The 24714-nt window shown below is 36.8% G+C and overlaps 1 protein-coding gene across 7 annotated transcripts in view; it reads left to right on the top strand.

Annotated features, from left to right (window-relative positions):
- Nucleotides 1-24714, top strand: part of LOC131691795 (epsin-1) — a 51476-nt gene that overhangs the window by 13649 nt on the left and 13113 nt on the right. For 4 of the 7 annotated variants that reach the window (XR_009305854.1, XR_009305853.1, XM_058978446.1 and 1 more), the window contains exons 1-2: nt 23764-24119; nt 24575-24657. Coding sequence is in view for 5 of the 7 variants with exons in the window: in XM_058978446.1 (XP_058834429.1) it covers nt 24119; nt 24575-24657 (84 nt within the window). In the remaining 2 variants the exon portion in view is untranslated. Of the gene's footprint in view, nt 1-10646; nt 11059-23763; nt 24120-24574; nt 24658-24714 lie in introns of those variants that run through there. The other 3 variants (XM_058978445.1, XM_058978444.1, XM_058978443.1) reach the window with 2 other exon arrangements.

Below are 24714 nucleotides of genomic sequence, written 5' to 3'. Positions count from 1 at the left end.
CAGATCCCTAGTGAATTCCGTTTTCCGCGGAGGATATTCCAGATTCGCTACCGCGTTGTTAATGTAGTATTAAGGCGGTGATCAGCTATTTTCGTCAGTGTCCCTTATCAACTATTTTTAAGCTGATTCTTCAACAGTGCTATCTTTGAAAATAGCATCTATACCATACACTAAAAAGTAAGCATCATATTCACGGTTAGCGCGCGATCATTCTAGAATACACATACATACAAATGCTTAAACCCTTTGCGCCATTCTACACCCGCGATCTCGCAACCATGATAACATTCCAGTGATAAGGTAAATGGTACGTTCCATGGCGACATGACCGGGAATTCTAGTGATATGGGGTAACTAAATCTCTGTTAGAATGTGAATTGTACACCGAAAACTAAATATCAGAATGACGGTCCGCGTGATTATCCAAGGCCACACGGTTACAAAATCGAGTTTTGTGCACACGAAGTCACATACACGCGACAAGCACGTTAACATACGAACGCTTAAACCCTTGGCGATCAACAACGCACACCTACGCCCGCGATCGCGCAAACTTGATGACACCCCGGTTATAAGGTGAACGTTTTAGCACTTACGAAGTTTCAAACGCGAACCTACAAACGTCCGTGTTCGCGTGATCATGAATCGGTTATGCCCGGAAACCATTAGCCTCTTTCCTAGCAACTTATGTCCATATATTCAGTTGGACCAATAAAAAAATAAAGCTCATATCCACGAGACAACCCGTTCCATGGCGACATGACCAGGAACTCTAGTGATATGGAAGATCTCACTTTCTTCTAGCATCTGAGCCGTACACCAAAATTAAGTATTAGATTCACGGTCCGCACGCGATCATCCAAGAACACACGCGAAAATGCGAAAGGCACACGATTATAAAATAGAATTTATACACGTGAAGTTACATACACGTTAGCACACGCGACACGCGTGCTCGAACACGTTAACGTACAAATGCTCGAGCCTTTCGCGATGATACACGCGATCGCGAGACCCTACGCCCGCACATACCTGAACCGTACAATGAATATCGCATTCAGAATCACGACCCGCTACAATTGGCCTAAAGCAGTGTTTTAGTGGGCGACATTGTCTCGTTTGCAAATTGTAGTATGTGATTTTGACGGGGACCTAGCTCTACAGCTCCAGTAGGACAACACTCGAAAAAAATTGCAGCTGGTCCTGGACAATAACGGAGTAGCAGCCAGAGGTGGTCGCACAAGCTCAAACTAATAGCTGTTAATGTACTATTGGTCCTCACAGTTGGATATGCTTGTTTGTTCGTTGGACTTACTGGTTACGAGCATATATACATCTTCTTTATATTTGTATCTTTATTTGTTGGAAAAGCGACCATCTTCGAAAACGAAAAAAAGCAGTTTTTTCTCACAACGTTGCAAAAATATTCATGAAAATCAATCAGTAATACTCGACCAATGGCCCAAAGACATTGATTCATTTTCATGAAGATTTTCCTACGGTGTGCGAAAAAACTGCTTTAAACAATGGTATTTGCCTTTTCGTTGGTTGCACTGGCTATTGGCTTACCGGGGAGGTATGGGATAAGAGTTATGTATCAGAGGTGAATGGCGACATAGTTTGGCCTCATGTTGCACAATAATAAAGCTTTGCCAACCAGAACCAGCAGTACGGCCAAACTAAAACATAAAGTTGAAAAGATATTGTAATGCAATATCAGGTATAAATAATCAATTATTTTAAGTTATTCAACTGATTGACGATTTAAATTTTTTTATTAACATCTGGACATAAAATTCAACTGCAAAGTTTGTTGTGAAATTAATCATTACCTACTATTTGTTAGCCTTCGCATGATAATTTTCTGCTAGTGCAATACTGGGTGCTCTTCTTCTAACAGCGGATGAGGTTTTCTCATGTGCTTGATGTTTACATATGTTTTAATCGGCTGAAAAAGTAAAATGATTCGTTTTACAAATCATGCGTTGGCGTCCATGATCTGGTTACCTAGTTAGAATCGACGCTAATAGAATATAAGGCATTGCGTTTCAACCAGATTATTTTTCGGTGAGGTGAAATTTGGCACGCTGAGGAGGCGATAGGGTGATGAGCCCATTATCGCTATGTTTCTATTATCAAGCTACCCATTTGAAGCCGTTGGTTAGAGCAGTGTCTCCCATCTTTGTTTAATGCATTGTGTCAAATGGTAGCGAAACAATAAGGGCACTAGATTCGTGTTTTTGTTGCGCTCAAACACGAAAATTTCACTGTTTTCAGCGCATGTATGTTATTATCTTGGTACTTAAAAACGAAGCAAAGCTGTTGATGTCAATTTGTACGCATTCCATTTTTTGTAGGCCGAGTAATTAATGAATCAGTGAGGCGCCCTCCTTAGTATGGTGAAAATAGGCACTTCACCCTAGTTAGATCGTTGAAGTAGGTATAGATTTACAGAACAGGACATTTATTTTCATTTAGGCTGAAAATAAAGACATTTCAGCTAAATAAACATTACATATTCAGATATTTGAGAAACAGTACACTGATAATTTATTCTGAGAAAGTTTATAGAGAACTAGCTTACACCCATCGCGCGTTGCTGCGACATTCAGCGAAATAGGAGAAAAACACAATTTGCTCCGAAGCGTCATCTGGTGGGCAGATAATCCTCAACCAGTAGCACACAAACACGCTCCAGAACATATGCCTACTATGTACAAATTTTGACGGCAATCGGTTAAGCCGTTTGGGAGTCCATAAATCATATACATACAAACATTGACTTTTATAAATAGGGGAACATGGGGAGACTTGACCAGGTTTTCAGCTAAAACTGCATAAATCTCTAAAAAAGCCTTCAATCCCTCAAAAGTCATTGAGATATAATGTGCAAAGTTATTGTGTGTCTTCATGATTTTTTGCAGAATTTTTAATTTAATTTTTGAAAAGTTACAAAAGTTTTTCTGTGATCGTTTTTTTTTTGTCAAGTCTCCCCACTGCGGGGAGACTTGCCCAAGGCGTAGGAAGACTTGACCAAGAGAATTTTGTAAAATCATAACAAAAAATAATGACATAAAACATACTGTAATTATTTTGTTCCATATTATCGAGATCCTTAAGTAACAGTAAAAATATATAGGGGTTGCATTTGATTAATTTTGATTTTTTTTAATGCATAATTTTTAAGGATGAACTGTACTGCTTGCATTTCATGTTCACACGTCACGAGATCAGTCCTACTATTGCTGACTTTGTTTACTAATACTAAAATATAAAGACTTATGTTTGAGGTGGGATTTTTTATGGCGTGATTAACATTAGCAGTAGAGATCAAAGCATAATAAATATCAGGAATTTTGTATCTTTCTTCAGCTAATTGCCACTTGGTCAAGCCTCCCCATAAAATCTTGGTCTCCCCAACATTAGTTATTACGTTCAATGTCATGAAAATTCTAGTAATAACTATTCCAATGTTCCAATTTATGTAAAATTATTTCACTGCTTCATAAGGATTAAGATGGTGTATTACTACATTAATAGTAATTAGTAGTCGAGTAGATATGTCCATACAAAGTTTGATAAAAAATTACATCATTCAATGCAAATTTATTTATCACGTAATATTTTCTATAAGTAAAGAATTTTTCATTCCAATCTTTTAAAATTACCTTAAGGGAACGAAACAAATATAAAATATTTTAGAAAAAAAATTAAGAATCGAATAGAAGACGCCATAGCCAAAAATAGAATTTTGCGCTTGGTCAAGTCTCACCATGTTCCCCTATAGATATAGCTTTATTTGGAAGTTGTTCAAAAATAGTGCGGCCCTCTCCCTAAATGCAGAAGTTATCAAAACAATAAAATCAAAAGAATTCGAGCATGCGTGGGTGAAAGTACATTATGAAGACGAAACTCACGTTTTCGCTTCGGTGTATTTTCCTCCAAATTTTGCTCGAAAAATGACTTACGAAAAGTTTTATCATGCTGCTGAATGCATTATTAATAGTCTTCCCATGTAAAAGTTCACATATATGGCGATTTCAATCAACGCGGTATTGATTACATACCAGATGCTGATAATGAGAGCATCCTACTTCCTGTTGTAGGGGAAAATGAAACTTTGCAGTTCATTTGCGATAAATCTGCCAGTTTAGGACTTAATCAAATAAATTACATAAGAAATCAGCGACATTGCTATTTAGAATTATTAATGACGAATATAGACGAAGACTTCTGTGTAACGGAATCACTTACTCCCTTATGGAAGAATGAAGCTTATCATACAGCCATTGAATTTTCTATATTCTTGCACGTTAACGACAGACCTGGTGATAGTGAATTTGAGGAGGTATTTGATTACGAGTCCGCTAACTATGAAAGCTTGAGGCAAAAAATTAATGCAATAAACTGGCAAATGATTTTAAGAAATGAAAAAAATGTTGAAGCTGCCGTAGACATTTTCTACAAAATATTATTTGAAGTTATTCACGAAGATATACCACTGAAAAGAAGAAGGCGTCACTATAACTCAAAACATCCCATCTGGTTTAATAGAGAAATCAAAAATTTAAAAAATCGTAAGCAGAAAGCACACAAAATCTATAAAAAATATAACAGCGAAGATAACTTAACAAACTATTTAAATCTATGCGATCAATTGAACCTTGCCATTGATATCGCGTTTGAAGAGTACAATGCAAGAACAGAACGCAATATAAAAACTTGCCCAAAAAACTTCTTTAATTACGTAAAAACTAAAATAAAATCGGATTATTTCCTAACAGAAATGCATCTTGATGGAAAGGTAGGCGATAACTCAGAGGAAATCTGCAATCTTTTTGCAACATTCTTCCAGGAAGTTTACACTACATTTTCAGAGAAGGATCGAGAGCGTGAATACTTTTCATTCCTCCCAGAACTTTCAAGAGATATTAACATTAAACAGATAAAAGTGGATGCCTTAAAAAACTTGGATAGCTCTAAAAGCCCTGGACCTAATGGCGTTCCACCGGTGTTTTAAAAACTTTGTCAATAGAACTAACCGCTCCTTTATTTTGGCTTTTTAACATGTCTCTAGAATCAGGTTATTTTCCTAAAACATGGAAAAGCTCTTTCCTAGTTCCAATTTTTAAAAATGGTAAAAAATCCGATGTGCGTAACTATCGTGGAATAGCTATCATCTCGTGCATTCCCAAGATTTTCAAGGCGATTGTTAATGAAAATTTATTCCACCAAATCAAGAACAGAATTACCCATGTGCAACATGGTTTTTTCAAAGGGCGTTCTACAAGTACAAATCTACTCGAATTCATTAGCTACACATTAACAGCAATGGATACCGGAAACCACGTTGAAGCTCTTTATACAGATTTTAGCAAAGCATTTGATCGCATCGACATACCCATGCTACTTTTTAAATTAGAAAAAATAGGATTTGAGCCAGGACTTCTTACATGGGTACAATCATATCTTACAAATCGTGAACAAGCTGTTAGATTTAAAGGGATAAAATCAATCCCAATTCAAGTTCCCTCTCGCAGGTTGATGGGATTGACGGTATTGTAAACATCATCAAGCCACAATATATTCAATAGAGTTATCTAAATATAAGGACCTTCGCTCTTTTTAGTTTTTATTTGCACCAAGTTCTACTACTAGAGGTTAATTAGTTCTCATGTTAATATTCCACCAAACATTATGACTACTGAGGATTTGATTTATATAAGAAGCCCGCTTCAAGATGTTGATTACAATACGCCTCGATAGTGGTGTGTCGGGGAGGCCGGGAGGGCTGATATGAGCCTTTTGTCTGTTCTATACCTTTCCTCTATTCACCAGCTCATAACCAACAATCAACCAGTAACAAATAGATAATTGAGAAAGGATGTGCTATGTGTGGTGATTGGCTATTCAAGTATTAGTAGTGTTTGAAGTACTAATGTATGTCTCATGTGATGATCATAACTTCAGCTGTATCTTGTACCTATCTAATCTATTACGTCTCTCATATATTGTCTTCTATTTCTTCTTTTCGAGTCCTATACTGCCATTCTACACCCGCCTTCAGCTGGGTCAACAAAGATGGTGATAGTGAACGTCTTAACACTCACACATTCTCAAACGCGGTCTCAGCGGGAACCTACAAAAATGCCATCGTGCACGCGATTACGAATCGGTCATGTCCGAAAGTCTATCATTGATCCTAGAAGCCTAGGTCCATGCCTTCAGCTGGACCATTTAAGAAAATACGCCCATACCTATTAGACAACACGTCTCATGGTGACATGACCGGGAACCCTATCGATATAAACGATCCCACTCTCTGCCAGAATTCTAACCGCGCACTGAAAATTTAATATCAGACTCACGGTTCGCGCAACCATTCAAGAACATACGTTACAAAATCACGTCAGCGCACAAACGTTAGAGCCCCTCGCGATTTTCCAAGCAACATACGAACTCGCAAACATGATTACACCACGGTGATAAGGTGAAAATCTCAGCACTCATAAACTTACCAACACGATCTCAAGTGTCAACCTACAAACTCCCGCGCTCGCGCCATCATGAATCGGGATCGTCCGGAAGTATCTATCCTCGGTACAAACAATCTAGGTCCTTGTTAATTATTAAAAAAATAATAAAATTGAAAAATAACTACCATATCCACTAGACAAAACGTTCCATGGCGACATGACCGGAAACTCTAGTGATATGGGGTAACTCTCTCCCTGTCAGAATGTGATCCGTACACCGAAAACTAAAGATCAGAATGACGGTCCGCGAATATATGAATCGCCGCAGGGTTTCAAAATCGAATTTATACACACGAAGTCACATACACGCGAGCACACGGGACAAACACGTCAACATACGAACGCTTAAGCCCTTCGCGATCATCTACGCACACCTATGCCCGCGATCGCGTAAACTTGATAACACTGCGGCAATTGTGTGAACGTTTTAGTACTTACGACGTTACAAACGCGGTCCAAACGCGAACCCGCAAACGCGCGCGATCATGAATCGGTCACGTCCGGAAATCTTTAGCCTTCATTCTAGCAATTTAGGTCCATACATTCAGTTGGATCAATAAAAAAAATAAAGCTCATATCCACTAGACCACGCGTTCTACGGCGACATGAATGGGAATTCTAATGATATGTAAGAACCCACTTTCTTCTGGAATCTGAACCGTACACCAAAAATCAAAAATTAAGTATCAGATTCACGGTCCGCGCGCGATCATTCTAGAACACACGCGAATATGCGAAAGGCACACGGTTATGAAATAGAATTTATGCACGCGAAGTTACACGTTAGCACACGCGACATACAAACGCACACGCGATCGAGCACATTAACGTACAAATATTCGAGCCTTTCGCGATGATACACGCGATTCCGAGTCCCTACGCCCGCACATGCCTGAACCGTACAAAGAATATCACATTCAGAATCACGGCCCGCTACAATTGGCCTATTGCAGTGTTTTATTGGGCGACATTGCCTGTCTCGTCTGCAAATTGTAGTATGTGATTCTGACGGGGAGCCCTTCCGAGAACCTAGCTCTACAGCTCCAGTAGGACAACTCTCGAAAAAAAAAAAAATCAATCCCAATTCAAGTTACATCAGGAGTCCCTCAAGGGTCTCATTTGGGCCCGCTATTCTTTATTTTATTTGTTAACGACATTTCCTTCATTCTAAAAAATGTAAAAGTTCTTATATATGCTGATGATATGAAACTATTTCTAGAAATAAGAAATGGCGAAGACTTTCAGACATTTCAAAACGAAGTAAATATATTTTTCACATGGTTTAATAAAAGCCTTCTGAAACTGAATGTAAAAAAATGTAATTCCATAACATTGAGTAGAAAGAATAATATACAGAACAATAGAATCTTATTGGGAAATCAACAAGTAGAAAAGTGTGACAGAATAAGAGATCTAGGAGTTATTATAGATTCCAAAATAACATTCATAGATCATTATAACACAATAATTAACAAAGCAAACAGCACACTAGGTTTTATTAAACGCTTCAGCTATAATTTCCAAGATCCCTACACAATAAAAACATTATATGTAGCCTATGTCCGTTCAACACTAGAATATTGTAGTATAGTTTGGTCGCCTTTTTCAGCAACGCATGCAAACCGGATAGAATCAGTACAAAAGCAGTTTTTGATGTTCGCTCTTCGTAAACTAGGTTGGACTGGACTACATTTGCCATCTTATGAAGCACGGTGCATGCTAATTGACATTCAAACCTTGAAGGATCGTCGTGAATTTTCTATGGTATCATTTGTAAACGACATTGTATCACATCGTATTGATTCAATCGATCTTTTATCGAAACTAAATTTTTATGCTCCTTCTCGACAACTACGTAACCGTAGCATCTTTTGTACAATTCGCCATCGCACTAATTATGCCAAGTTTGGCCCTTTAAACCAAATGATGAATATTTACAACAAACGTTGCGAAAGCATTGACTTCACTATGTCGAAAACAAAACTTAAGCAGCAGTTTAAAGTAAACCAAAATTTTAACTAGTGTTAAGTTAAGTTAGTTAAGTTAGTTAGTCTACATCTGATTGACGACTTCAAATAAATAAATAATAGTGCCAAAATAAACTCATTACCCTATTTAGTTATATTTTCCTTTTGCTTCCTTTTTCTTCTAAGTATATTGGCTAGAGTATGTGCTAGTAAAGTTTTGAAGAAGGTTAGATAGCACTGATACCAAATTTGATAAACAACAGAGGGGTGCGCGTTGGCGATTAGTCAGTCGCGACTACCTAAATTTAATGGTTGATTATAGCGAATCGATTTGAGAATGTCACTATTAGACTGGAACATTTTTGGGTGTATATAAAAATCGAACCCGGTTAAAATCCGGCCGATACTTCGATAAATATGAAAAATCACAAAAGTAACGTCCACGTATGTAAGGTATTGTGTCCTTATGCACAAAAAATTTGGTATAGTCCAAAATTTTCCCATTTGGGAATTTGCATAATTCCAGGTGTTTGGGTCTTCAAACCATAAGACAGTTTCGGTTCACATTCCTCGTCGGCAAACAGAACTTCTGTGCTTACTATCGAGACATCACTCGGTATAAACCAGTTGTTTAGTGTTCACGCAAGACGTGTGACTTTTTGGATTTTAGTGTCTAACTAGTGCTAATTTGGGTACTAGTTTAGATACCATACTTCACAAAAGTAACGCTTTTTGAGCAATTGGTTTTAGTTATTCTTATAAAACCGTTGGATATCAAGAAACAACAGTACGAAGTGTATTCTTCGTCGCCCCAACTTCTTTTTAAATTAAACCGAATCGTCTGGCAAACATTTTTTCATGAATATCTAAAAAAACGGCAAATAATTTTTCTTTGTGTTGAAAAAACAAATTTATTATCTGATTGCTACCTCTCCCAAATTGTTACATTTCTTTCTACGACCTCTTCGAAGTTATAATTGTTTAATTCAATACAAATCATAGAAAAGAAATGAATTTTCCCTATATCAAGGTGCCACCGTGCAATATTTTTATCCTATGAGCTTGCTGGAAGAACGTGCAACGTTTGTTATTTACTTAAATCGAAGCTCGAATATCAGTTTCTTCATCATCGTCACAGCCCGTTCGTTGTTGATAACGATAAGATAAACTTCGCGACAGTGTGCAAACCTAGAGCATCAGGTGGAAGCAGACACTTCCCGACGGTGCGACGCTTTAGTTTGTTTGAAATAATACGATATGGATAAAGGAATCGAATGAAGCCATCGACTGGCACTCAGACAGTGTCATTTTTGTTTATTACGAGTGTGGATAATCCACTTAGGTATAATCAACTGCACCCTTATTTCAGCGAACACCCTTCGCTGACATATGAATCGTGAAGCCTAGTCACGTGTTTAGTTAAGAACACTACACCATGACCTATCTTTCTTTAACGCTCTTTGAAAAGCACAACCGGTCGGTTATTAAACCTGCCGGAGGGAACTATTGAAAATTGACTCAGTGCATTACCGGATCGATTTTCGCCCACATCAAAGGTGAAATCGATACTTTTTTTTGCGAAACACATTCAAGTGAGACACCCGCATAATCAGCAGTGGTAAGTCGTGGAAGTGACTAGCTTAGTCAGTATACGTATATTGCAAAATATACCACACCATTATCAGTAGGAAAACCAAGCAACTCATTTGCGGGGCTTCATTTGTCAATGGTGACTGCGAACGCATAGTTTGGTCATTCATTTTACAGTATTACAGGTATTCACGAAATGATTGTTTTGTTGAAACTATTCTATATGATAAGTCGAATCTTTTCCATGTCGACCAGATATTAGTGCGAAAAGTTACCTGAACTTTTGGCAATCCTTCAATTTAACCTAGTTTTGATGTATCATTAGTCGTCTATTTTTGTTCCCTGTTCATCTAAATCCAATCGCCTAAATATGTTAGTAGTTTATAGAATAACAGTCTAATGAGGCTATTGCAGATTACACACCGACACATATATTATGCAAAACCCTTTGGCTGGATGTAATATCGAACAAACGCCAACGCAATATGTTCCAACTAGCGCACATCTAATTGGATTTGCTAGACGACACCGGAGAAGGCCGTTTTTTGAAGCCCAACCTTGTCAGTCCAATTTAGCCTATCCAACGGGACGCTTTTGATTCTACGGCGAAGACGTGCGGTCAATTGTCTTAAACTAAGGTCGGAAAAGTCGCCGTTTGATCGGATCGTACAAAATCGAAGAGTGCGACTAGAAAAAGTGAAACGAACATGTGATTTGATCTTTCAATTTATCAGGGCTGTGAAAGTTTACCAAAATAGAAAGAAGAATTCGAGAGATAAAATATTTTGGGCATTTGAGTGCAAGAAAGGTCTCTACAGAAATACTCAAGAGATAACATAGAGATATCCCACGTAGTTTAGTGTTTAACGTCTACGTGTTATAGCATCTGCACTGGGCTGTTTGTGCACTGGTGTGATAAAGTCGTGAACGAGAAACTCAAACAGTTTCCACTTCAAGCTATACCTGTGAGTTGGTTAAAATAATTAGCGTAAACAACTGTTACATTAAACATTTCTCTATTATGCTGAGTAAATCTTAGAAAACTTTCTGCTGCATCATCATAATTCGCAAAGTGCCATTTTTGCTATTGTATTAAAATCCGTCTGCCCACATATTATTCCAATGATGATTTATATTCTAATATACTTTAGGTGGGTTTCCCACCATGTTCTTCTGACATTTATTTTTAGTAGCTATCTAAAATCTATCTTTCCCTGTATATAGTGTGGCAAACCTTTCGTAACTTCTCCAATTTATCAATCTGACTGAACAAAAAAAAACATGCAAAGCTAGTTTTGGAAAAATGTTGGTTACCCCCATTTAGACGCCAGCCATTTATTTCTTGATTCAACCCTGCCCTAGTACCGTCTTAACAATTTTCTTCAAGCCAGTACTGACAAAGACTCTATGAATGACGATATTGGTAAAAATTACGGAATGAAACAAAGTAGGCCATGCATATTGTACCTAACATCGTGTTAAGTATATCGACTACGAATTAAACTCACGATCACTCGATTATTAATCCAACACTGTAGCCTCACGAGTGCCATGGTGGATACTACTGAATCTCACACCCCAATCCAGGTGCGGGCATCTGGCGATGCTAATCAAGCTGCCTATGTGCTGGGCGTGGGTTGGTTGTGGTTGACTCATTTTCACCTGTCCGACTTATGATAAAAACAGTTAATGTATGGTGCGTGTAGAACGAGCCCATTATTGTCTGTTAGTTAATAGAAACACCGGCCTGCAGTACATGGGAATAATACTTCATACCTATATTGTTCTGACTATTATTGCTAGTTTCAGCGACGTAGGGAGTATGTGCAGTGTCAACCCGTCTTTGAAAAAAACGAAAAACTGAGACTTTATCGCAATCACCCAGATGCAAAAAATAAAATACAGCAATCACGGTGTCGTTGTCGAACAACTTTATTAAAAAAAATCGGCATTTGTAAAACTTCGGGATATGAAAAAATGGACTTTTCCCTTTCATTTGAAAGTAAAATTAGAATATTCTGTCGGGGGGACTAGAATAACTTTTTATTTTAAAGTTTTTTGATTGAAAACTTAAGTTTTTTTATGAAATTAATTCGCATTTTTGCTACTAATTGGTACTATAAACATTCAAAAAATACTACAAGTGAGAATCTGACGAACAATTTCATTGTCTACAACTTCGTAGAATGCTATAAATCGATGTAAAATCACCCGAGAAAGTTAATAAAGTTTTATCAGTTTTTAGGTGTGCGCGGGGCCTATGGATTAAGAAGTCGATTAACAAGGAGTTACAAAAGAATGTTGGGTTTAAATGAACAGTAAATTCATATAAATTTCAATGTATACAAAGTCCCATTCTCAGTAGAAAAAATATATTTTCAGATTCCTCCGGGTCTTGGGCGAAAATGACACTTTATGAACTTTATGAAAGGTGTTGACCAAATTTATTCGATAATCTTATACCTTTTCAATATGTTGATTAATGTAGTAACGGATTTTATCATGCCTTTTTCATTTCTTCCATTGCTCTAGGAGATAGTTAATGTAAACTAGAATGACCCTTCTTCCTGATCCTATCCTGCCTGGTGAAATACAAGTTTGTGAAAGTGAAATACGAGTTTTGGAACCATGTTTGTTATATTTTGGGATAGATTCATTTCATCAGAATTTATAAATGCAGATTTTTGCTTGTCCTCAAATTTTACTTCCAAATCGAACAAACTTCATATAATCTTAGAGAAAAGAACAAAACCAAGTTTCATAATTTTCTTTAAGAAGAAATTCCGGAGTCGTTACTCGTTGAACACGGATCACAACAGAAAACGAACAAATATCAGGCTGGACCATACATTCAGTAAATTCTCAAAGTAATACAAATTTCCCTCATAATATGGGATAAAAGCAACGACAACATATCAACAATACAGAGTTGCCAGTCCAGTTCAGAATCTGGAGACATTAACAGCAACACGTCTTTATTTCTCGTTTACTATTGCCATTTCTGTTCAATGTATGTACAACGATTCCAAAAAGTTAACAAACTTGAACATAAATCTCATCGAATTATGTTTCTATCCTTAATGAAACTGTCAATCAGGATTCTCAATCGAAATCAAATCAAATCACTGAATATCTAATCGAGTTTGATCAAATATAAAGTTAAAATTTAGACCATATATATCCCACAAGATGCTAACGAGCAAAAAGGTTGATTCAAGATTACATCAAACATACTCCAGAATGAGTGAAGAAATAAAAAAGAAGAAACAAATATATCTGTGACAGAAAAAAAACTGTTTCATTTTGCTGCATTACCAAGCATCTTTCAAAAGGGTCTTAATTTCGTTCAAATTTTATCTACTCTTCTCTATATATCTCTTTGCTCCTAAAATATCATTGGTGGGCGTAAAACAGTGGAATCTGGAATTATGTTTTTCCGCTTAAAAGTGGGACTTTGTTAGCATTCAGGTTCTTCTGAGCACACTATTAAAACAAGGCAATCCATTTTTTACAAATGAAAATGTTTTTGGAATAAAGCTTCTTAAACAAAAGGCGAATCTAGAAATTTTGATAAAAACTTAATAGCTTTCTCTGGCGATTTTAGATCGCGATGTAGTTTTCTACAAAGTTGTACACAATGAAATTGTCCATCAGATTCTCACTTTTGATAATATTTGAATGTCTAAAGTACTACCTAGTGGCAAAAATGTGAACCAGTTTCATTGAAAAACCTAAGTTTTCAAACAAAAGAAAAAAAGTTGTTCTGGAGCTCCCGACAGAATCTTTTAATTTTACTTTCAAATGAAAGGCAAAAGCCCATTCTATCATGTGCTGAAGTTTTAGCGATGCCGAGTTTTTATCGAATATAATTATTCTACTAAACACACCGTGAAATCTTCACAAAAATGTTTCCCAATACTTTTGAAATTAATTAGAGAAATTGTAAACGCTTCCCGTCAAATCGTTACGATCACTGTTTGCGTCAAAGTGAACGCTAATATTATCTGTGTATTTCTTTCGATAATGATGACTCTGATGTATCGGTGTAGAAACTAAACTGCCTGAAAAATTGTGAATTTTTAAATTCTTATTATTTTTAGACATGATATATTTAAAAAAGCACTTGACGGGCCTGTTAAATTTGTTAACTCCCTAACGGATAAACCAATATAATGAGCTAAATCGTGCAACACCTAACGTAGAAAATATAAGTACGCCCAAAGCAACAGGCTGATACAGATTAATGTCTCGTGTAGCCAAGTACAGAAACTCTGGTTTGCTAACGAGAAAGCGAAAACGACCTCTTGCCTTCTGGGTGAGAGGCAACTATGCAAAAAATACTCCCTACTTAATGGATGCAAACATGTAACAATTAACATACCGGAAGTCGCGCTAGTGTACTCCGTGCACCAGTGTTAGAAATGTTTCAAAAAATGTCGATACTCGTGAACTGATCGTTGCAAACCTCGAAGTATGCTCTAGTTGAAAGGTTACCTTCGGAAAATGATATAAAAGGGGTCAGAATAAAAACTTTTCTATGAAATTTTAGGCTTGAACAAGTGCACGAGTTCGACTGTAGTTTTTTTTGTTAGAGTGAATGATGACAATTCAAATTGATGTCATTTGGTCAACTGCGGGCGAGTTGACATCAATTTAGATTTAGGTCTTGTCCAAAAATTTTCCCACTTGGGAATTTTGCATCCATTTAGATGCATACGTTTCTAGATCTCTAGAATTCGATAAACGTGTAAAATTCGAAAGTGTATTCAACAATTAAATATGACGAAAATGTGCATACAGGTAAACTCGTTATATCGAAGTTATCGATATAACGTACCCTCGATATAGCGTCACTCGATATAACGTACATTTTTCCTCGATGTAACATACATATTTTAAAATTTATTTTTTTGGTCCAAATTACTCTTCAATTACGCGTGTATTCCATATTTTACGAATTGAATATGTTATACACAATCTTAAAACGTACTAATTGGTTTTCTATTGAGGATGTTAGCAATTGGCTACATCATTGAAGATTTCGAGAGGTTTTTATCTCAATAAATAATACATGATCAGTAAGTTCTAACTGGAAACAAGAAAAACTAGAATTAATAGTATTGGTGTGGCCATTGATGGATGATTTCGTGACGGCGAAATCTGATTCTCTGGGCTGAATTACAATGTTTAAGTTCCATGGAATGCTGTGCAAAGGAAAACAGCATGTGAAATGCAATCACCTTGACGACCTACGAGGAATCCAGTGATGTTTATCAATTTTTTTCTGCTGGTTGCTGAGATTCCTGAATCCGGTTAAAGGACCAATGATTGTTTTCGTATCCTATCATGTACTGCATCAAACAAATAAGAGTAAGAGATCACATTTGTAGTTATACGGACAACTGTGCACGTTATACGACCGGTTTGAGTATTTAGGAAACCAGTTAACGGAATGAATAATATTTTCAAAAATTCTTCCATCAGTTAGTTAGTTTTTTATAATGATTCAAGTTTTTAAATTGCTTTTATTTGATGAGGTGTATACGGTGTGAATTTAAAAAAACATTTTACGAGCTCAGACAGAATAATAATTGACTAATGGGTTAATAATTAGGAAAGGAATAAGAATATTTTCAAAATAACACTATGATAATTGCATTTTGGTTTAGATTTAAAATTTAATTCATATAAGCAAAAAAAAAATAATTACATGGAACCACATAATTTTCTTATAAGAAAAGTTGTTTCACACTGCTAAGTAAGTTAGATTTTTAAATTAGTTACGCTTTGTCAAAATTCTACAAAATAAAGTACCATGAACAACAATTTTGTGAGTTTTTTGCATGCTTCGATATTACGTACAATTCGATATAACGTACATTTTTTAAATAGAAATGTACGTTATATCGAAGTTTACCTGTATTACGAAAATCGTGACTAAGACCCTGAAATCATGAACCTAAATCACACTACTCGTGACTAAAATCTTGAAATTATGAACACAAATCACACTAATCCAGACTAAAATATAACGATAACGTGAAGAGAAACTTCGAAAATCGTGTCTAAGATCCAGAAATCATGAACAGAACTTGCTCTACTTAGATCTAAAATATCCCGACAACGTGAATATAATTTACGAAAATCGTGACTAAATGAACGTCGTGAATTATGAACATAAATCGCGATATTCTACAAGAAAAATCCGGTAGTAAACTCATGAATAAAATATGACGGTAACGTGATGAGAAACTACGAAAATCGCGACAAAGCTAAATCCTGAACATTGTTTAACTGTCGGCTCTTTTAGTTGCTATAATTAATGCAAACCAGTAGGGCAAAGTGGCTATTTTCACTCTATTAGGGAGGGTGCCTCACTAATTCATTAATTACTCGGTCTAGAATGCGTACAAATTGGCATCAACAGCTTTGCTTCGTTAGTAAGAACCAAGATAATGCCCCGAAAACGGTGAAATTTTGGTATTTGAACGTAACGAAAATTCGAATCGAGTGTCCTTCTTGTTGCCATACCATTTGACTCAATTCATTGACAATTTATTTACGGTTGGGGTTCACTAGGAAGTTGATAACAGTCTATTATCTTTCTCCGGACAAAACCAGCCTTTCTCCGTGCCGAGGACTTAATGGGTGGCAAAACTAAAATATGCTAGTCGCGCACTTAGTGTCGTGGGTCTTACCCTTGCTGTGTTAAGCGAATCTTTGACACAGCGGACGTTTGTTTCTTCGCAAAACGTGGAATTCAAACGATGGTCATGTTCCTAATACCCATTTCGGTGCTCGTAATAGGCGATTATAAGCCAACGTGTGTGGTATCTAGTTGCTGTACAATAAGTGTTGATTATGAAATGTGTAGTTCTGTGATCGAGTATTGTTAGAGTAACACAAATTAATCTTTAGCATAAATGTACAGCAACTATGAATCTATCTCGCTTTGTGCTGGATGGAAAAGCTTCCATAGCGATGATAGCGCATTTCCTTAAATGAAACTTCTATGTTGGAACGCTACTTTACCCCATTTTTGTAGCTTTCAACAAAAAATGGCATGACAAATCCACATGGGATGCCTTGTGCATGTATTATTGCGAATAGTGTTATTGACGCATATCCGACCTCACTTACACGATCTAGCAGAGAACAGATGTTAGATGTAACTTTCTCCTCTGACGGTATTATGCATGAGTTGGTAAACTGGTTCGTACCAAACGAGCTCGAACAGGCGTTATTTGATCATAAGTACATTGTCTTTGAGCTTGAGCTTGTGCAACCACCGCTGGCTGCCACTCCGTTATTGATCTGAACTAGCTGAAGTTGCACAGGGAATCAGTAGATAATTATGCTTGGGAGTAGCGAATCATCTTTCAATGTGCAACTCCTGGTAATCCCAAAGTATTTATTAATCAATACCGGCGCCGGCCAGGCCCGAAAGTAGATCGCGGAAGGAAAATGGGTGGCATGGCTAGTCCGATTCTTGCTTTTGCTAGAGGCCGTATATACTACTGCACACTCCACAAGTATTACGGGAGGAGGATATTTGTTGGTAAGTATAGACGTTGGATTCTACTTCTTTTTTACCGACGCCAGAGAGGTGACTCTACTATCTGAACTAGATATGGATCCATCAACTCATGGACCGGTGACCAACGGCTTTACTTCCCTTCCGAAGTAAGACGTGACCACAGCCAACTGGATTGATCATAAGTATATTGTCTTTGGTCAATTAAACGTTGCGCTAGATATCGTCGCATATTGTAATCCCAAATCTACGAACTAGGACCTCTACGAAGAAGGCATGGCGACAAGTTTTCATGGATTATTTTCCAACAACAGAATCTCCAAATGATTTGGATGAGGTCGTGGATAAAATAAACTCATAATAGTTAGCAGCATACCAAGAGGGTTGTTCGTTTCGAGTTATTCCTGCTTCTGGAGGAATCCCTTGGTGGAATACCAAACTCGTTCGACCCAAAATGTTATGTACAAGAACAAGAGCTAAGAATCGTAGACGCAGGGACGGGTTGGAGGCATGTGAAGTGATTGAAAAAGTCCCTGCACAAATGTCTGAAGTCTCCACAAGACTAGCAGAATCAATAAGTTACTTTCGAAATCAAAAGACTTTCATGCCAGTTCGATTAGAATTGCTAATGGTGAACACTAATGTGACGAAGATGAAGTACTGTCTTTGACACACACTTTCCAGGATGTACGGAGCCATCACCAACGACTGCCCCTGAGTTATTTTCAGGTAGTTCTGATTCATGGGCATTTACTCGTAGAATTGTAACAACCGAATCTATCAATTGAAAGTTTTGATACGTAAAAGTCTCTGGGAAAAAAATGGAATCATACCAGTTCTACTACAAAGAGGATATGAACACTTCAAGCACATTTTGAAAAATGTTCTTACTTGTAGTCCCAAGAGGATACATTCCATAAGCGTAGCGAGTAATAATTACAAAATTCATTCCCAAAGGTGGCTGCGTCGCTTATGAGGAGGCAAAGAGCTTTAGACCGATCAGTCTGACGTCCTTCCTTCTCAAATTAGTGGAACGTTTAATCGAACACTACATTCGGAATGTTAGCTTAGGCGGGCACCTGTTTTATGCAATGCCACATGCATATTAGGGCGGGGCAAAATGATCGTTTTATACCTGGACTGGTTTTGACCCGGCGGTTTCAAATTTGTATGGAAATTAGTATTGGAAAACCTAGTTTTTCTTCCTGGAGTATGCAACTAATTAGATAGAAGTAAAGTCCAGGACATGCTGAACAACTTTGCCGAAGGATGTATGGTGTTTAAATGTCTCTAGAACAAGTTATAGCTGTTCAAAGTGCGATAGTTCGAATTGATTGCCAAAAATTATTTTCTTTGCCAACACTGCCGCTGTACCAGTGATAGTTCATATAGCATACCGAAATAACATCATATAGTTTAGATATACCACATTTGTATATGTGAATGATTTATTCAAAACCCTTAGCTCAATTTCTTGGGCGTAAATATTTGAGTAAGGACGCAAAAGAAATTAAGCTTAAGAAATTTTTTTGCCTTTGTCATATACAAAGGTTATGCAATCGCTCCAAACATCGACTTGTTGAGTTTCATATACCATTCGACGCAGTCGCCGAGATCAGAAAATGTCTGTATGTACACTACCAGTCAAAAGTTTAAGTTCACTTGCTTTTTTTAATTTTACATGATTGAGTGGGTTAGACATGCTACTGGTCAGAGTGTAGGAGGGGATTGACACCTTTGGATGACGTGTAGATCACAAACAAACTTGTTATGACAGGTTGTTCTTTCGATGCGTCGAGTACTTGTAACATCCCAATGCTGCGAGAGCTCACTCTATAAACTATATTCCAAATTGTTTTCTTTTTATATTTTCCTTCATTAAAAAGTAAGTAGAAAGATTTTTATATTGAAAATAGCAACCGTGAAATTTTTTTTATTCAAATTGACTTAATTCGAAGATTATCATCTCATTATTTAAAAGTAAAAAAACAACTAGATATTTTATGTGTCTATCGTAGAGAAATGAATCGAAAAATAATTATAAATAATAATAATTAATACAAATAAATGAAGAAAACCATAACTTTTTAAATATTACATTAATATTGTAGGGTGAACTTAAACTTTTGAGCGGTAGTGTATGTGTGTAGGTGGCAAATAATGTTATCACTGTTTCTCAAAGATAGATTTGCATAAACTTAGTGTCAAATGAAAGGTACAACCTTCCCATCGGCTGCTATGGTTTTTTGTTGTTCAGACTTCCGGTTCCACAGCAAATTCCTATATAAACATGATGCTACGCGTCTAGATCTCTAATGAATTATTGAACTAGCTTTGACCACATTGCCCGCTTATGACGGTACTTGATGCCCCAGGGAACTTACCAGATTCCTAAGTTAATGTCACACCTCTCAGCGAATTATCGACTGATTTTTACAAACTTGATTTCAATTGAAAGATTTGACGCTTTCATTAAGTGCTATTAAATTTTGTTCAGCTTTGACTATTGGTTTTAATGTTACAGGTTGGTTAGTACGGTCACAGAAGAATTTCCTATATAAACCGTTACAATCGTAATACCTAAGAGATTCAAAACTTATTGAAATGGACATCAAATTACTTCGATTCGCAGACCTAGGTCACTGATGGCCTACCAAAGATTCTTTTTGATGTTATTGTCCACTATCGACAATTCCGGAAGTCCCGGCTCGCGAGCATATTCCCGAAGTCATGTCGGTTATTCGGTGATGACTGAACCGATTTTTACAAACCAAGCATCAAATGAAAGTAACATGCGGTTGGGTGCACCTCCCATCAATCCTTCTGTCCACCTTTCCCCGTCCCCCTTTTTCGAAGTCTCGTTGGCCACATTGACAATCTTAAGGGTCCGGCACTCCCGGGAAAAATGGGCTTTCTAAATTACCAATTAAATTACTCATATCAGATGGGCCGATTTTCACAATATTAGTCTCAAGTGAAAGGGATATAATCTCCATAAACTGCTATAAAATGTCGTACGGATTTCTATGGTTTTGGAAATATAAACTGAATCGTCCGGTCACACGAAATTCCCATATAAATTTTAGACAAAGATCGACTATTTGGGACTTAGCTAATTTTTTCACCTTTTTGCCTTTCTCATATAGAAATGTCGCTACAATCATAGACTTTTTAACCGAAGTCCAGAGGGCCGATTCTCAGTTGCCAGTTCGTCAAGATCAGAAAATGTCTGTGTGTATGTATGTATGTGGCAAATGTCACCTCTGTTTCTCAGATATGGCTGAACCGATGTGCACAACCTTAGTCTCAAATTAAAGATACAACCTTTCCATCGGCTTCTATTGAACTCTTTGTTGATCGGAATCCCATTTCCGGAGTTACGGGTTGAAGAGTGCGGTCGCACAGTAAATTCCGATGTAAAAGGCAATGATGCAATCCATATTAAAATGGATGCAATTTGCGGGTCTAGATCACTAAGGACCAATCGAAGTAGCTTTTATCACATTGGCCAACTATGACGGTTCTTGATAGCTTGGATAGGAGAACTTGCTAAATTCCTAAGTTAATGTCTCATCTATTTCTCCGCAAATTCAGGACAAACTTGATTTCAAATGAGAATGTCATATTTCTCTCCCTATGACTGCTATAGAATTTTATTCAGATGTGACTTTTTGTTCCGGAGTTACGGGTTGGAGAGTATGGTCGCGCATAAAATTCCCATACAATTCGGCATCAACATGTTATCTAAAAGATGCAAAACTTCATAAAATGTGTTCTAAATTGCTTGGATTTATAGTCTAAGCTCACCGATGCACATTCAAACTCACACTGATCACTATGGACACCTTCGGCGGAACCGGAAGCTTCGGGAAAGTGGCTAAGCTTCTGAATTGAATTCATATCTGCTTCTCGGAAATGTCTTACTAGTTTTTCTCAAATTTAATCTCAATTGAAAACTACAGTATCTCTATTGACTGCTATTAAATTTCATTGGTATCGGAGTTCTGGTTTCTGTGTTACGGGTTGAAGTTGGGTCACATGGGAAATTCCCATATAATCATTACATCTAAATGATGCAAAACTAATTGAAGTGAGTCTGGAAAAGTATTGAAAAGTCTCTTTAACCACATTGAGCACCGTTGATAACTCCGGAAATGGCCAAGTTCCGAAATTAGATTCACACCTGTTTCTCATATATTGATGGCTCGATTCTCACAATCTTAGTCCTAAATTAAGAGTGTAGTATTTTTCATCCCCCTCATACACCCACTTCCGCATGCCCAATAAGGTAACAAGAAGACAACATTGAACTAATGGTAATTATGCTAATTAAGTATGATATTTTTTGTTTCAAGTGTTTCGGAGTCGACACGTAGTTTACCAAATTCGTGGCTGGCAAGGTGTTGTATATAAGTGCAAGGTGTACTAGTAATGTAATAGACATTACCACAATTTTATTGAACATAACCAGCCATGGAATCATAGTTTGAAGGAATGAAAAAGGCATAATTGCACCACTAGGTGGATTAAATCAGGTTTTTATAAGCAATTTTGCACGGATTTTAAAGAATCTAAAAAACGTTGTTTTGTTGTTGTTTACTCTAGGTAAACAATACGGCAGATATATTTCCAGTCCTGGGCGTTTTCCACAAAAAAACCTCATCGGCGGGATATTGCTGCACAATCGCCAACTTTTAATGAAATTACCTGAAAAAAATTAGTTATAGAATTCGACTTCGTCTCATCAGAATGCGACACTAATTTAGTAACAAGACTAAGCTAGCGCCGGATTGACGCTAGCTCCAAAAACGGAGACATTAATTGTGTTCCTTTGCAAATCACTAGTCAAGCATGATGTCTAGCAAGAAAAGGAGTTCATTTTTAAGCGGAAGAAAACTAGTGAAATCGAAACGTAAACTCCACTACTAATTTAGTTATGAAATATTTTTTGTGCTTCACTATTAGTATTATAAAACTCATTTCACAGGATCTCGATTCATCTCTTCATTGCGCATAAAAATAAATCTCGTGATATATCTAATTGTTCATGCCCTACAGTGGTGTAATCCATTGAGGCAAGCGCTAGAAAAAAATTAGGCATGAAAGGGGGGTTATCGGAAACACATGAATGATTTTATCCTCCGTCTGAGGAGCACATTCTTTATTGTGTTTTTGTTACAATGTTCCATAAATGAGATGAAAGAATAATCTTAATGATTGTCCGCAAGCAACACAAAAATGTAAATCTTTTCACTTTGTTTGAACTATTTTATAACTTGGACGACGAGACAAAGAGGTACTATATTATATTGTGTTACGCATTACGTGACACTCATTGTATACAGTGTACGTACAACCATCCACCCTGACACGCAAGCGCCTCGGAATTTGCGGGAATGCGAAACATCCACCTTATAGCTAGAAAAATGTAATCCAGGCACACACAAATATTTATATACACTGAAAAAAATGTTCAATGTCCTATTTTCTTCGCGCACTTGAAATGTGTATGTGAACAAAAAATTAATGTTAATTTTCGGTCGGGCTCTGTCCGCACTGAGTGCCAATCACCGACGGTAGAGAGGTTGACTCCACCATCTGGAACCCTAGATATCAGCCACTCAACACACACACATGGACCGGGACCAGCAGCTTTACTTTCGCTTCCGAAGGAAGACGTGACCACAGAAAATCTCAACGACCTCGGCCGGTATTGAACCCAGACCCCCTGGGATGAGTGGTGGTCACGCTTACCACTCAACCACCGACGCCGTCAATCACAAAATTGTTGTTAATATGGTCATGGTTTGGTTTGTTAAGCCATGAAGATCAGTAGAAACAGTAGAAAACCCCTATCTAAATTTGTACTGAGAGATGCTGAAATGGATTGATTGAGAATGCTCAATAAAATATCTATGATGACAGGATTTCTGCCCTCTATAACAAAATAGACTTTTTTCTTACTTCTCAAGTACTTGCCATTATTCCATCATATTTCTTTCTCTTATCTAATTCCAGTGCTGGGCGCATCTATAAAGTTAGAATTGTTTTTTTCGTTGCTGTTCGAAGCCTGTAATATCAGTGTGCAGCCTCAAAACCTTCAAGTGCTGTGGTAATGCTTAATTGTAAAGCAAATTAAACCTGACTCTATGTCTATGGGCCTAAATGTCGATTTTGCCAAGAAAAAACAAGTCAAACGAAATTTTGGAAAACCGAAATTTGTATAATTTTGTGTGTGAAAAAAAATCACTGTTGTCCTGTAGTAAATCAAAATATCATTGAACGAGCAAACAAAAAAAAATAAAATAAGGTTCTGGATACGAAACAATACTGTAGCAAATCAATCATACGCATTGTTCCCCTCCCCCTACTCACCACCGTAACCAGTTTCATCGACGGTATCTCCAGAATATAATAGTTTGTGCGTACAACTACAACCAATACCACCATCATTCTTCAAGTAGCCAAGTAGCAGCAATCATTGAGTCACGAGTAAGTTTCAACCTTAGAATTAGTTGATTGTATTTATATTTTTTTTTTCTTATTTCATATAGAATGTATTGCTTATTTTTCCGATTTTCATTCATAATATTTCATTTACCTTTGCCTCAACTAACATTTTTTCTGTTTTATGTAAATGAAAGTCCTTCTTTAATAGTTTAGTTGATTATTTCCAAAAAATATCAATATAACATATAATGATGCTATAATAATCGAAAGAGAATATAAACAATGAGAGACTCATTATTTTTAGAGGTTTTTACGTCTTGTTGAACATTATTTCCCAGAAGTATTTCTTCTTACTAGAATGATTTTTATAGTCACGTGATTGGATTTATTAAACTAATAATTACTAAGGAAGATGAAGATTATTACTAATTACTAACTGATGTATTGTTAATATACATTAAAATCCAATAAACTTTTAACTGTGTCATCCATTTCAGTGAAACGAAACGATACGCAGATGAACGTGGCTGGCATACGCAGGAACATCAAAAACCTTGCACACAACTATTCCGATGCTCAGGTATTGTTGATTCATCCAACTACCTACTACTGCCGTTCTTAACTAATAACTATCTTC

The sequence above is a fragment of the Topomyia yanbarensis genome, chromosome 3 (assembly GCF_030247195.1).
Source record: "Topomyia yanbarensis strain Yona2022 chromosome 3, ASM3024719v1, whole genome shotgun sequence".
Lineage (NCBI taxonomy): Eukaryota > Metazoa > Arthropoda > Insecta > Diptera > Culicidae > Topomyia > Topomyia yanbarensis.
The sequence above is the reverse complement of the archived record's forward strand: the minus strand, read 5'-3'. Positions and strand labels throughout refer to the sequence as shown.